General features: G+C 44.6%; 1 protein-coding gene across 1 annotated transcript; it reads right to left on the minus strand.

The window, feature by feature from the left end:
* Positions 1 to 690: 690 nt before the first annotated feature.
* On the minus strand, positions 691 to 11,605 carry LOC110089570 (perforin-1). Its single transcript, XM_020812727.3, has 4 exons — positions 11,461 to 11,605; positions 7,153 to 7,345; positions 3,767 to 4,349; positions 691 to 2,572 (listed from the first exon to the last, which is right to left on the minus strand). Exons 1-4 carry the CDS (start codon positions 11,572 to 11,574, stop codon positions 1,462 to 1,464), a joined length of 2,001 nt encoding a protein of 666 aa, XP_020668386.3. The 5' UTR covers positions 11,575 to 11,605; the 3' UTR covers positions 691 to 1,461.
* Between the last annotated feature and the right edge of the window lie 840 nt (positions 11,606 to 12,445).

The following is a 12,445-nucleotide window of genomic DNA, read 5'->3' on the forward strand; positions in this document are numbered from 1 at the left end:
CGCCTCTGGGAAGGTCTGAGAGAAGGGCCGTTCAACCACCCTAGCAGGGTGCCGCCTTCTGAAGGCGGGTGAGTTCCCAGTAATGTGGGCCTCTAGCCGAGCCCCCTGATTGGAGCAAAAGAAGTAGGAGAGGCGGGACTTTCCCTTCCTTCTCCTACGGATGCTTCCGTGGCTGGCTTTGGGGTTTGGGAATGACTCACGGCCGGCGTCCATGAGTACAATGGGCAGAGGTGAAGCAGCACCGCCCGCTTCATAACCCAATTCAGACTAGTCTCCGCCCAGCATCTTTTCTGCACACGTGGGGATGTGTCATTTTTGGGGGCGACTTCCAGAATTGCCCAGGCGGAGTGTCCAACTCGTCTCGTGTTCGTGTTATTGCCTGCCCGGTTTTTTTAAAATGATAACCTGCCCTTATATTTTGGATAGCCAATGGTTTGACTAAGGGCTGTTCATAAAGTTCTTGGTTTTTGGCTTTGTTCGAGAGAAGGAGCTTTAAAGATTATGACAGTGCCTCCCCCAACCTTGGATCTCCAGATGTTCTTGAACTACAACTCCCAGAAGCCTTCACCACCACCTCTGCTGGCCAGGATGTCTGGGAGTTGAAGTCCAAGAACATCTGGAGGCCCAAGGTTGGGGACCACTGAATTATGAAATAAATAAAGATTATTGGGAAACTCATAACAACCAAAGTTTGTTTTTAATTTCTCTTTATTTCTATGCTGTGTAAGGTGTTTATACCCCTAAGCTCCCTTCTTGCATTAAGACTTAACCAAGATTTTTTTTTTACTACAAAAACCATGGAAATCCTTCCAGAAAAAGAGAGGTGTCCGTGTTCTAATGTGATGTTCTTTCGCAAGAACAGTTTTAGATGCATACCGTTTCCCCAAAAATAAGACCTAAACCAAGACCTAGTTAAGCGAAATCCTTCCCATTGTGAAGCAACTAAAAGATGACATGACTGTATTGGAATAAATGTACAGGAAACAAAGAAAACATCCCCTGAAAATAAGCCTTAAGGCGTTTTTTTTGAGCAAAAATTAATATAAGACCTTGTCTTATTTTTGGGGAAACGCGGTAGGAAAGATGAACTGCTGGTGAGGTAAAAAAAAAATTGCATCAATAAGGAATATTGGCATTGGCAGCCAGCGCACATAATACAATGTACAGGCCCAAATTATATATGGAAAAATGTATGGTTCATATACATATCCACAGATAGAGACTTTAATAACAACCTTAGAACTACAGAGCTGGAATGAATACTTCAGATCGTGGAATCCAGTTGCCACAAAAGAAAATGCTGGCTAGAGGATTCTGGGAACTGTAGTCCAAAACAGTATAGTTTCTAAGCTCTTCCCAGACAGAATAGTTTCTCCCAAACTTCGCCCGGACAATGGGATCTCATCCTTCCTGTTCCTTGCCTTCCTTTGTAACATGGTCCTGAAATATAAGGGACAGGCACTAAGCATGGAATGGGGAATTAGTATTATTGAAATATGACGTCGGCAGCCGTAAGGGCACGTAATCCTGACAGCTGGGGCCTGCCAGTGTGCGGCCGCATTCCAGCAAGTAAGAAAATCTGACGTAACCATGAGAGGGATAACACCTGAGTCTTGTGATGCCTCTTCCAGCCACCAGGTTTCCCCGGCATTTCTGCAAGAGGTCATCATGCCAGACGTCCTTGTCCCACAGCTCTAAGGTAAAAGAGTCGGAACCGGTGAGTGTCACGGCTCCAAAGTCCAGGATTTCAGACCACTGGGGGTTGTTATCGTTGCGTACGATCGCGGTCCTCTTTTCCTGATCTTGGAAGAAAACTTTGACGAAGGCATCGGTGGCGGTAAAGTGGTCTCCCCAAAGGTTGGCGCCACTGTGAACGTAGAAGCTGAGATACGCCATCCCCCTTTCCCTGGCACAACACATGTGGTTGGTGATGGAGTCCGCCTGGCACATGCATGTGCAGCTCTCGTCCGAGCTCCAGGGCGGGCATTTCTGTGGACAGTCTCTCCTGAGGGCCCTCCGGTTGATGTGATCCGCTATGGCTTGCTTCATCAAGTCTCTTTTCGGGTCAGTCCGTTTCAGCAAGGTGTGCAGAGGTAGAAGAGAATAGGAGACCAGTCCAGGATTCACCTTGGCACTCTCCATCCATTCCGAAAACTGGGGGATCTCTCCGGTTGTGGAGAACGTCATCTCCACCTGCTTGTCTCCTCCTACCACTTCTATGCGCTGTCCGGCGTTGGCGTCGTAGAAGTTCCCATGGGCGTTGCTCCCCCAGAGCTTCTGGCATTTGGAGTTGAGGACAAAGGACCCAAACAGCCAGTCGTGTCCCACAGAAGTCTCCATATTCAAGCAGTCCTTGAGTTTGGAAGCTGTGAAACCCCACAAGGCCATCGTGCAAGTCCTCATGGCTAGTAGGTGGCGTACTCGTCCACCCAGCTGCACATGGCTGATATAGTGGGTGCCATAGGTGTTGATGAAGTGTTGGTATTCCTCAGAGTTGTGCTTTCTTGGCAGCCTGTCCACAGCACGGGAGAAATCGTGGGCCAACAGAGATGGGCTCTGGAGAAGTCTCAACCTGTTCAAGAAGAGAAGCAGAATGATAAAAGCTTTTTTCTCTCTCTCTCTCTCTCATACACATGCTCATTGCACACATGAGGACAAGTTAAGGTTCCCAGACTCTGTGTATAAAACATTCTCCCCATAGAAAAATGCTGCAGCTGGTAAATTGAATTTTGACAGGTGCTTTGTTTCTGAGTCCACTTTGACACCAACAATGCACAAAACAGAGCTTGACTGAGAAGGACTTCTTGCATTCCTTCTTGGTAGTCAGGATCCCACCATGATTTATTGTTGCTCCTGTTCTGCAAGTGACTTGTTGTGCGTTATTATTATATTGCATTGTTGCTAATATCAGAAACGGCAGGAAGACAGAGAAATTAAGGAGAATGCTTTATCATGCCCTCTAGTAGCCAGTTCTGATATTGCACCTTGAAAATATTAAAACTAAAAAAAAAATACAGTATTTTTGTTGCCACAGGCTTGATGTAAGAGAATGAGTAATGTACAATTTTGGGATTGGCCATTTTAATGATTGTAGATGATTTTAACAAAAAGATTAAAAATAACATGTCGCTAATGTGATATTAATGGGTAGCAATTAATTTATTGTGTGTTTTATTAGAATGCTTAATATAAATTGCCAAATTAATATTTTTCTGTTGCTATGTCTTTTTAAATTGTTTCCAACTTATGGCAAACATAATAGGGTTTTTGAGGTATGAGATGTTTAAGGAACCCAGGCCTTCTAAGTCCAGTCTAACACTTTCTTCACTACACCACACTTGCTCTCACAAATTAATATTAATAGTTATGAATTAGCTTTCCTAGGGAAGGGAAATGATGCACAAGGAAATTGCCCATAACTGATGTGTCATTCTGGGATTCATCATTGCATGCTGGTTGAGTAGCTTGACATATGACTAGGAATCTTAGAGGGAACTCATTAATTGGCAGCATTTTGCTGCTAAGCGTTATGTACACTATTTCCCTTCTGTAGGCATAACTACGTAACAGGGGTTTCTCCAGTGTTTCTGTGATGCTTTGCTTCTCCCCAGCTCTTTGCATATACAGTGGTGCCTCGCTTAACGATTGCCTCGTTTAGCAATGTTTTCGCTTAACGATGGGTTTTTTGGAACCAATTAACATCGTTATGCGAGGCACCACTGTACTGTGATTCTTTGCTTGTGGCAATGGGTTTATTGATGCTCACCGGTAGTACTTGCAAGAAACCTCTTGCCTCAGAAAGACATGCCTGTCCTGCCGAGATTTCTTATGTGCATAGATGGTCATCTGGGACTGAGATCCAGCGAAGGCCACCTGAGCTTTGGAGAACCCCAGGCTGTTTGTTGCCTCTGTGGGCAACCCCAGCTCTATTTTCCAGTCATTGATCACCTCCCTGGCCATTGCGTTTGCCACATCCATGTCTGAATTCTCCACGGAACTGCTCGTCTGCCGGTGGCAATCGCTGTGCGTCCGCCAATCCACACCTGCCAGGGGGAGTTTTTGTAGCTGCCCATCCATCAGAGGGTTCCGGCACAGAGTGCATGTCCCATTTGGGCCCTGCCATCGGCTGGTGTCCACCACATAAGCCCCCTTCCGGTCCAGAGTGGTGATGTCAACCCCCTCCCCAATTAAATTATGTCCAGGCACAAAGGCGTTGTGCTTCCGGCAGACGAATCTGGGGAACACATGGCAGTGACTGGAGTCTGTTGATGATGGGAGAAGGAATAGAAATGGAAGGTAGGATGCTAGGAAGTGGTGGTGTTTCAACATGGCTGCTCTTCTCTGCCACCCTGGAGAAAAATAAGAAAACCATTAGGGGTTTAATTGTATTCTCGAAGGCTGGTTTAGGTATCTGCCTAATAACCAGCCACAAGGACCGGTGATCACTGCGCACAAAAGACGAGCTAACAACACCCATCAATCACAACGACAGACCATCTCTCTCTGCAATCACAACCGTACACCTATAACAAACAACACCCTGATCACCGTAATCACCCAGTCTTCTGAAAAAGACAAAAAGCTGATCCCACAGCTACAAATATTCAACTATCCCGCACACTACAGCAGAACACAGACAGAGTTCTAACTCCTGTCCTCTGAAGATGCCGGCCACAGAGACTGGCGAAACATTGGGAAGAAAAACCTCCAGAACACGGCCAAACAGCTTGAAAAAACCTACAACAACCATCAGAACAGGTTTGTTTATTAGTGCATTTATTCACTTTTGCACCATGCTTTTTCCAATGACAACCTGCTTTGCCCCATCGTATCACTTTTTGGACCCACCCATCTCCTTTCATTTCTGCTGCTGAGTAGGGTTGAGCCTGGTAAGTATTTGGATGTTGACCACTAGCTATCAAGGATGTTGGCAAGACTTTGGGTCTCAGTCTTTGATATCCAGTTCCAAGCCCCAAGTCCTTATTGAAAAACAAGCTTTTTCCCCCGGGGGGGGGGAGGAAGAGGTGGGCAGGATCAGAGTCTCAAGTCTGAATTATTAAAAAAAACAACCCTGAGTCACATCCAAGTCAAGTTGCTGGCACAGCTTAAGTCTAGCAAGTCCTGCGATTCTAGCAAGTCCTCATCCCTGCTAGCTAATACTCAGAATCTCTAGATAGGACTAGGAAAACATTTTGCATGGAACTGTGGAGAGCTTCTACCTGCTGGTCCATGTTGATGGGGGTAATAATAACAATGACGGTCATAATCATCTTAGAACTGCAGAGGACGCACAGTGGGGGAATCAAACTCCCGACATCTAGCTCCACAGGCAGAGACCTAAACCACTAAGCTATTCAGCAGGTTCTGTTGACTCATCGTCTTACTCACTAGAAGTTCCTGGGTTTTTAGCAAAGGGCATTGCTCAAACATTTGTCCATATTTTGGTCTATCTCATTTGGCATTGCCTATCCTGACTGGTAGCTTATCTTTGGTTCTCAGACAGAGATCTCCTTGTTACACCAGCTGCCGTTTTCTTGAGATGGCAGAAACTGAAACACTGAACTCCTTTATGCAAATAGGATCTTGGCCACACAGTCATCACTACTCCCCTTGGGCTGAGAAACAGCGGCCAAGCTCCTGCTGGTGTTGTGCAGGCCATTGAAAATATTTGCAGTAAGGTGGAAGATGTATCCAGAGAGTAGTTCCATAGGGAAAAGTTGCACAACTAGTCATACAATCAGACCATTAGACTGTCTAAGTGTCGTTCCCTTTGAACATACTCAACACGACCTACAATCAAAATGTAATTGACCTGACCAAAGTCTAGTCCATCCAGTAAGCATCATGGCTGAGACAATGCAAAACTACGGCAGAACTGCACATTACAAGGCAACCCGAGATTCAACTGCTGACCCCTTATGGTTGCCCTATGAAAATACAGTGGTGCCTCGCTAGACAGTTACCCCGCATGACCGTTTTTTCGCTAGACATTGACTTTTTGTGATCGCTATAGTGATTTGCAAAACAGTGATTCCTATGGGGGAATTTCGCTGGACAATGTTTGGTCCCTGCTTTGCAAACCGATTTTCGCTAGACAACGATTTTAACAGCTCCCTCCACGCTCGCAAAACAGGTGTTTTCAGGACCTAAGCTTCGCAAGACAGTGATTTAAACAGCTGATCGGCGATTTGCAAAGCGGCTTTCCTATAGCCGATCTTTGCTAGACAATGACGATTCTTCCCCATTGGAACACATTAAACAGGTTTCAATGCATTCCAATGGGGAAATGCTTTTTGCTAGACAATAATTTTGCTAAACAGCGATTTCAGTGGAACGGATTATCATCGTCTAGGGATGTGGTGGCGCTGCGGGCTAAACCGCAGAAGTCTGTGCTGCAGGGTCAAAAGACCAGCAGTCGTAAGATCGAATCCACACAACGGAATGAGCGCCCGTCGCTTGTCCCAGCTCCCGCCAACCTAGCGGCTCGAAAGCATGCAAATGCGAGTAGATAAATAGGGGCCACCTCGTTGGGAAGGTAACAGCGTTCCGTGTCTAAGTCGCACTGGCCATGTGACCACGGAAAGATTGTCTTCGGACAAACGCTGGCTCTATGGCTTGGAAACGGGGATGAGCACCGCCCCTAGAGTCGAACACGACTGGACAAAAATTGTCAAGGGGAACCTTTACCTTTACCTAGCGAGGTACCACTTGTATATTAGCCGCCTAGAGTGGTCTTAACTGACCAGATAGGCGGGATATAAATAAAATAAATAAATAAATAAATAAATATTGTCCCTGGGAAGATCCAAACCTCCTCCCGCAGGCTTGTGTATTGTGAGAATTCCTACTAAATGAGGTCTGTGCGTTTTAAGAGGGAGGACACCAGCCGATGATGCCTTTGTCCTTGCTAAGGACCAAGCCCAATTTCTCGGTGTGATTCCGTGATTTACTTGCCACTCACTTCTCTTTTCCAAACTGCTGCACTTTCTCAATAGACTTGTTTGCAAGTGCCTTTTGATCACCCCTTTGCAGCCTATTTCCCCCGTTTCCTCTTTGTGCTGCTGACCTATTTTCCCTTTATTCCTCTCCTTTTTCGAGGGGGGGGGTAGTATTTTCTATACCAAATATTGATGCACGAATGCAGTCACTCACCCGGCTTTCTTTGCCTACGCAGCCAAGGCCATTCCCAAATGACAGGTTCAGCAAACAGACTTCGTTTGTCTGCCTTCCCGCTACTGTCGCCCTTCTTGTTGTTCCAAATTCCATTTTCAGCACACGTGGCTTGAATCATCAGAGAATTGGAAAAGCAGGAAGGAGGGGTGTGTTTTTTTTTCCACTGACATCTCTGAAAAGCAGAATTGTTGTGAGGAGGAGGCTAAGAACTGGGGTGAGCCCCGATCACAAGCTTTTGGACCGCCTGAGATATGAGCCACCAACCTTTTCCAAGCATCAAGGATCTCTCACACTGGAATGTAACTCCAGTGCTCCCCCCCCCCCCCCCAAACTGCCGCATCCAGACCAAAACAATTCCTGGAAAAGGCCTTCGCGATATTTTTGTCTTAGTGATGCTTTGCTGAAGGTTTGCCTTCGGTGAACCTTAGGAGATCTCAGTGGGCATTAAATATTTCCCTAGTTAGTCCAGTGTGAAGGGACAATTTCAAATTCTTCTCTTGAGGTTGAAAAAATTGAGGCAATATGAGAAACATTCATGCTGGGAAAGAGAGGAATTACTTCAGAGAAAAAACTGGGGAAAGGAGTGTTTCCTTTTTTTGTGCAAAACTGAAGACTCGCAGAAGTGAAGGGAGGTTGTGTGGACATGTATTTCATGACCATTGAAATATATAATTTGAACGTATAGCTGAAAGGCCAGCTCGTGTAGTGCAAACTAGGGGATAAGCTAATGCAGTAATTTGGTAATAGTGCAAAGTTTTCTTCTAAATATAGCTGAGTTGCATCACTTGAAATGCCTGCTGATCCCGCTTCCCTCTTTGTTTGGTTTTTTTTTAAAGAAACACTTTCTCTGTTTTTTTTTTTTTTACTTTTAATTCCTAAGTCTGCTGATATGGCCTTTTTTGCCTCGAAGGTCCAACTCTGGCTCCATTTCAGTTGGCCCTCGCTAGTTGAGATTGTTGTCAGACGGTTCGATCATGAGCCGTGGGACCCATTCATCTGCTTTGAATTGTACTTTTGATTCAAGATGGTTTAGCGAACATCAAGAGGAATGTGTATTTCTTGCTACTTCATCATTTTCCTTCTAGAGATGCAGTCCTTTCAGAGCTCTAGAATCTGAGAAGTCAGACTTGCAAATGAAGCCCATGTTTATCTGCTGATGACCAATCACGAAATGAAAGCAGTTCATTTGTGGTGGGAAGCAAATTTGGGCTAGGATAAATGGACATCTTTTCTTTCTGAAGGGAACTGCACTACAAATGGCATGTTACAGTAGGACCATAATATCTGCAGGGAGTCGGTTCCAAGTCCTGCTCCCCCTCGGATACCAGAAATCGTGATATAGAGAACTGGATAGATTAACATAATCTCTGGTTCCTTTGGTGACCAGGTCTGATAATACATCTTTGAAAATTGTACAGTGGTGCCTCGCATAGCGACGTTAATCGGTGCAGCAAAAATCGCTGCTAAGCAATTTCGTCGCTATGCGATTTTAAAAAGCCCATAGAAATGCATTGAAACCCCTTCAATGCGTTCCTATGGACTTAAAACTGACCTTTAAGCGAAGATCCTCCATACGGCGGCCATTTTCACTGCCCGGTAAGCGAGGAATCCGTCCCTAAACACAGTGGGTGGCCATTTTTTTAACCCGGCGGCCATTTTGGAACCGCTGATCAGCTGGGAGAAAATCATCGCTTTGCGATAATCGGTAAGCAAAACAGGGAACCGATCATCGCAAAGCGAAAAAACTCAATTCAGACCATCGCAAAGCAGTCACAAAAGCGATCGCAAAATCTTCATCACTATGCAATTTTGTCGTTAAACGGGGTGCCCGTTAAGCGAGGCACCACTGTATTTCTCGGGAGATGTTGGATGTTATTTAATATTTTCAGGTAGCAGATTAGTGAAACCGCAGATAATGATCCCTTGGGTACAGCGGTCCAACATCTAATTCTGCTCTAGGTTTTTTGCTCAAGAGTATGTTAACTGGTCAGGAATATTTGCTTGCCTTTCTCAGGATGCACAGGAGTTAAGTCAGTTTAATTTACATGTAACCCCTATGAAATATTGGTTGAGCCTAAAGGGCTGGGACTGAGAAAGAGCAGGGCTGTGAGTAAGAAATCTGAATCAGAAAGAGCAGGCGAGCTGAAGAGATGCTGTTGCCACTTGGACTGCTGAGACCCTTGCCAATCTGGTTTAGGTATAATCCCTATATGTTTGTGTTGGAGGGGTGAAACTACACACTTAATTCAGGAATGACATATAATTGAATTTATATTTTACTTTAAGGTTTTGAAGAGTCCACATGTAGAGCTGATTCTTTTATGTACCGGACACCCAACCCAATTGAGGAAGATGTATTGGATTTTTATTTGAATTCAAAGGGACATTTGAACTTTGCAAGCAAACTTTTACAAGAACTTCTATACTGGTGCTGCTGCCTAGGATTTGGGTGCACAAATTGTAGCATATTGTTGTTATAATTGCAAATAACCCCATAGAAGTGTGACATACATATTGGGTAAGACACAGCCAGTTGCAGCCAAATTAGGAGAATAATCCAGTGCTTTGAGGAAGATGTAGAACTTGGTTTCAGTGCCGCCGGGAAACAGTAAATGTACCTGATCAGAAATACAGTGGTGCCCCACATGACGACGCCCCCGCAGTACTACAAAACCGCAGGATGGTGACTTTTTTGCAATCGCTATAGCGATCGCAAAACGATGTTTCCAATGTTTTTTTTTCGCTGGACATCGATTTGGTCCGTGCTTCGCGAACTGTTTGTTCGCAAAACGACAATTTTTATGACTTCGCAAAATGGCTTCCCGTTGTTTTCCGACCCTTGCTTTGGAAGACAGCAATTAAAAACAGCTGATCGGCGCTCACAAAATGGCCACCCTATGGAAGATCTTCGCTGGACGATGAGGTAATTTCCCCATTGGAATGCATTAACTGGTTTTCAATGCATTCCAAAGGGGATTCCCCCCGCATGACGACGATTTCGCTGTACAGTGATTTCAGTGGAACGAATTATTGTTGTCATGCGGGGCACCACTGTATATAACATATGCTATATGGGTTCATTAGATCATTGGTGTTTTTACCCAACCAGAAGTAGGAAAACTAACATTTTTGGACTTCAGTACTCAGAATCCCCAATCTGCATGGTGCTGGGGGATGCTGGGACTAGCAATCCAGAATGTTACTTTTTTAAACCCCATAGGTAACCTGTATGGTTAACTCCCTTGTTTGTTTATAACATATAACTGTTGGGTACCAGTCTCTGGGATGCAGTGTTTTGCTTCTAATATGGGGTCGTAATAGAACTGTATAAACAGCACACAAATTCCTACTCATTCCCATGATTCATCAGCTCTTACTGCAGGCAATACAAAACAGAAATGCCAAAACAGGAATTTCTTTTTCTTTCCTTTTTTTTTTAACACAGCATCATGCCAGCCTGGCCCTTCAGCTAAGGAAACAATCTGCCTGTGTTCTTTGAATCGAAACCACCAGAATGAACTATGACTACACACGAAGTGGAGCTTGGCCAAGCCGCCAGCGCAAAAAAAATTGAAACGAAACCCAGTATGAGTCAAGCTTCATTAGAGAGACAGACCACATTTTAACAGCATAATCTTCAGACAGCGCTGCTTGCAGGTAAATCCCATTCTGATTAGAAACCGTCACCATTTGCCATCAAGTCAATTATGACTTAGGGTGACCCTTTTCAGAGTTTCCCAGGCAGAGAACACTCAGAAGTGGTTCACCCTTCCCTTCTTCTGGGGAGCATTTTGAGACTGTGCAGCTTGCCCAAAGCTACCCAGGCTGGCTTTTCTCCAAGGAAGCATAGTGAGAAATCAAACTCCCAACCTCTGGACCTGCAATCAAATACTTAACCCACTGGGCTATCCAGGCAGCTATTCTGTTTATTAGGGCCTCAATAAATCTCGAAGGCCTTCAATATTCTTTCGAGAATCTCCCTGACTTCCAAGCACTGAGAAGACCTTTTTGATCTACAGCATAGCATTGCTTGCTAGGGGCTGCCAAGTTACACCCGACTTACAGCAACTCTTCTAGAGTTTTCAAGGTATGTGAGATATTTAAGGAGATGTTTTGCCATCACCCCCCACCATCGAGTTTCCATGGCTGAACAGGAATTTGAACTCAGACCTCTTGAGTCCTAGGCTGTTACTCTATCCACTATACCACACATTCTTTCTAGCATTACATAGGTGATGCATTATGAAAACTCCAGTCAAAAACATCTGGACAACCCCCTTTACTCACCTTTAGTCTTAGAGCAGGGGTGGACCTTCTGCCTAGAGCGACACAAGACACCAACCTTCTGGCAGTCTCCTCTTTTTCTGACAAAGAAAAGTGAATAGCCACTGCCAGAATCATCTATGAGCGATGATTCATCTTATAAATAAGTCACACGCATTCCCGGCTGTTTTAGCATAAATTTATATGCACACATACAATTATTTCTGAAAACTGAAAGCAGGCTTCTAGTTTTCTTTTCTAATTTTTTTTTCATGGTCCATGTCAGACCTGGGCAAAGTGCGGCCTAAGGGCCACATACGGCCCGTGAGGTGCTCCTGTCCGGCCCGCCAACAATTTTGAACATCAAAACCATTTATAGCTTTTTGTGTAAAGTTGATCAATTGCTTATCTTTAACATACTGCCTAGAGTGGTCGTTTGACTAGATAGGCGGGGTATACATGTAATACATAAATAAATAAAATACTGCAAAAAACCTCTTTAGTACTTGTGAAGATTAACAAGTTTAAAATAAAAGCAATCAAAACATCAGTTCAGATTTTTCATGTGGCCCACTTATAGAAATTAATTGCCACCCCTGGTCCATGTGGTCCCCAGAAATCCTTGCGGGGGGGGGGGAGAAAGTTAGTATCTTCGACCTGCTGAAGTCTCTCATCCATGTCTTAGAAGTTAGGGAACAAGGTAGCAGCCAAACCTAAGCCAGAAGCATTATGATTTGGGTAGAAACTTGCAGGGGGAGTTACACCTTTGGAATAATATGCAATATTTTTTTTTAAATCACTGGTTAGTTGCAAACAGGCACAAACATACACAGTGAGACCAAAAAAAACTGTGGTGCTGGATGAGACTCTTGAGAGTCCCCTGGACTGAAAGGAGAACAAACCTATCCATTGTGAAGGAAATCAACTCTGAGGGCTCACTAGAAGGACAGATCCTGAAGCTAAGGCTCCAATACTTTGGCCATCTCATGAGAAGAGAAGACTCCCTGGA

Source organism: Pogona vitticeps, chromosome 6, assembly GCF_051106095.1.
Source record: "Pogona vitticeps strain Pit_001003342236 chromosome 6, PviZW2.1, whole genome shotgun sequence".
NCBI lineage: Eukaryota > Metazoa > Chordata > Lepidosauria > Squamata > Agamidae > Pogona > Pogona vitticeps.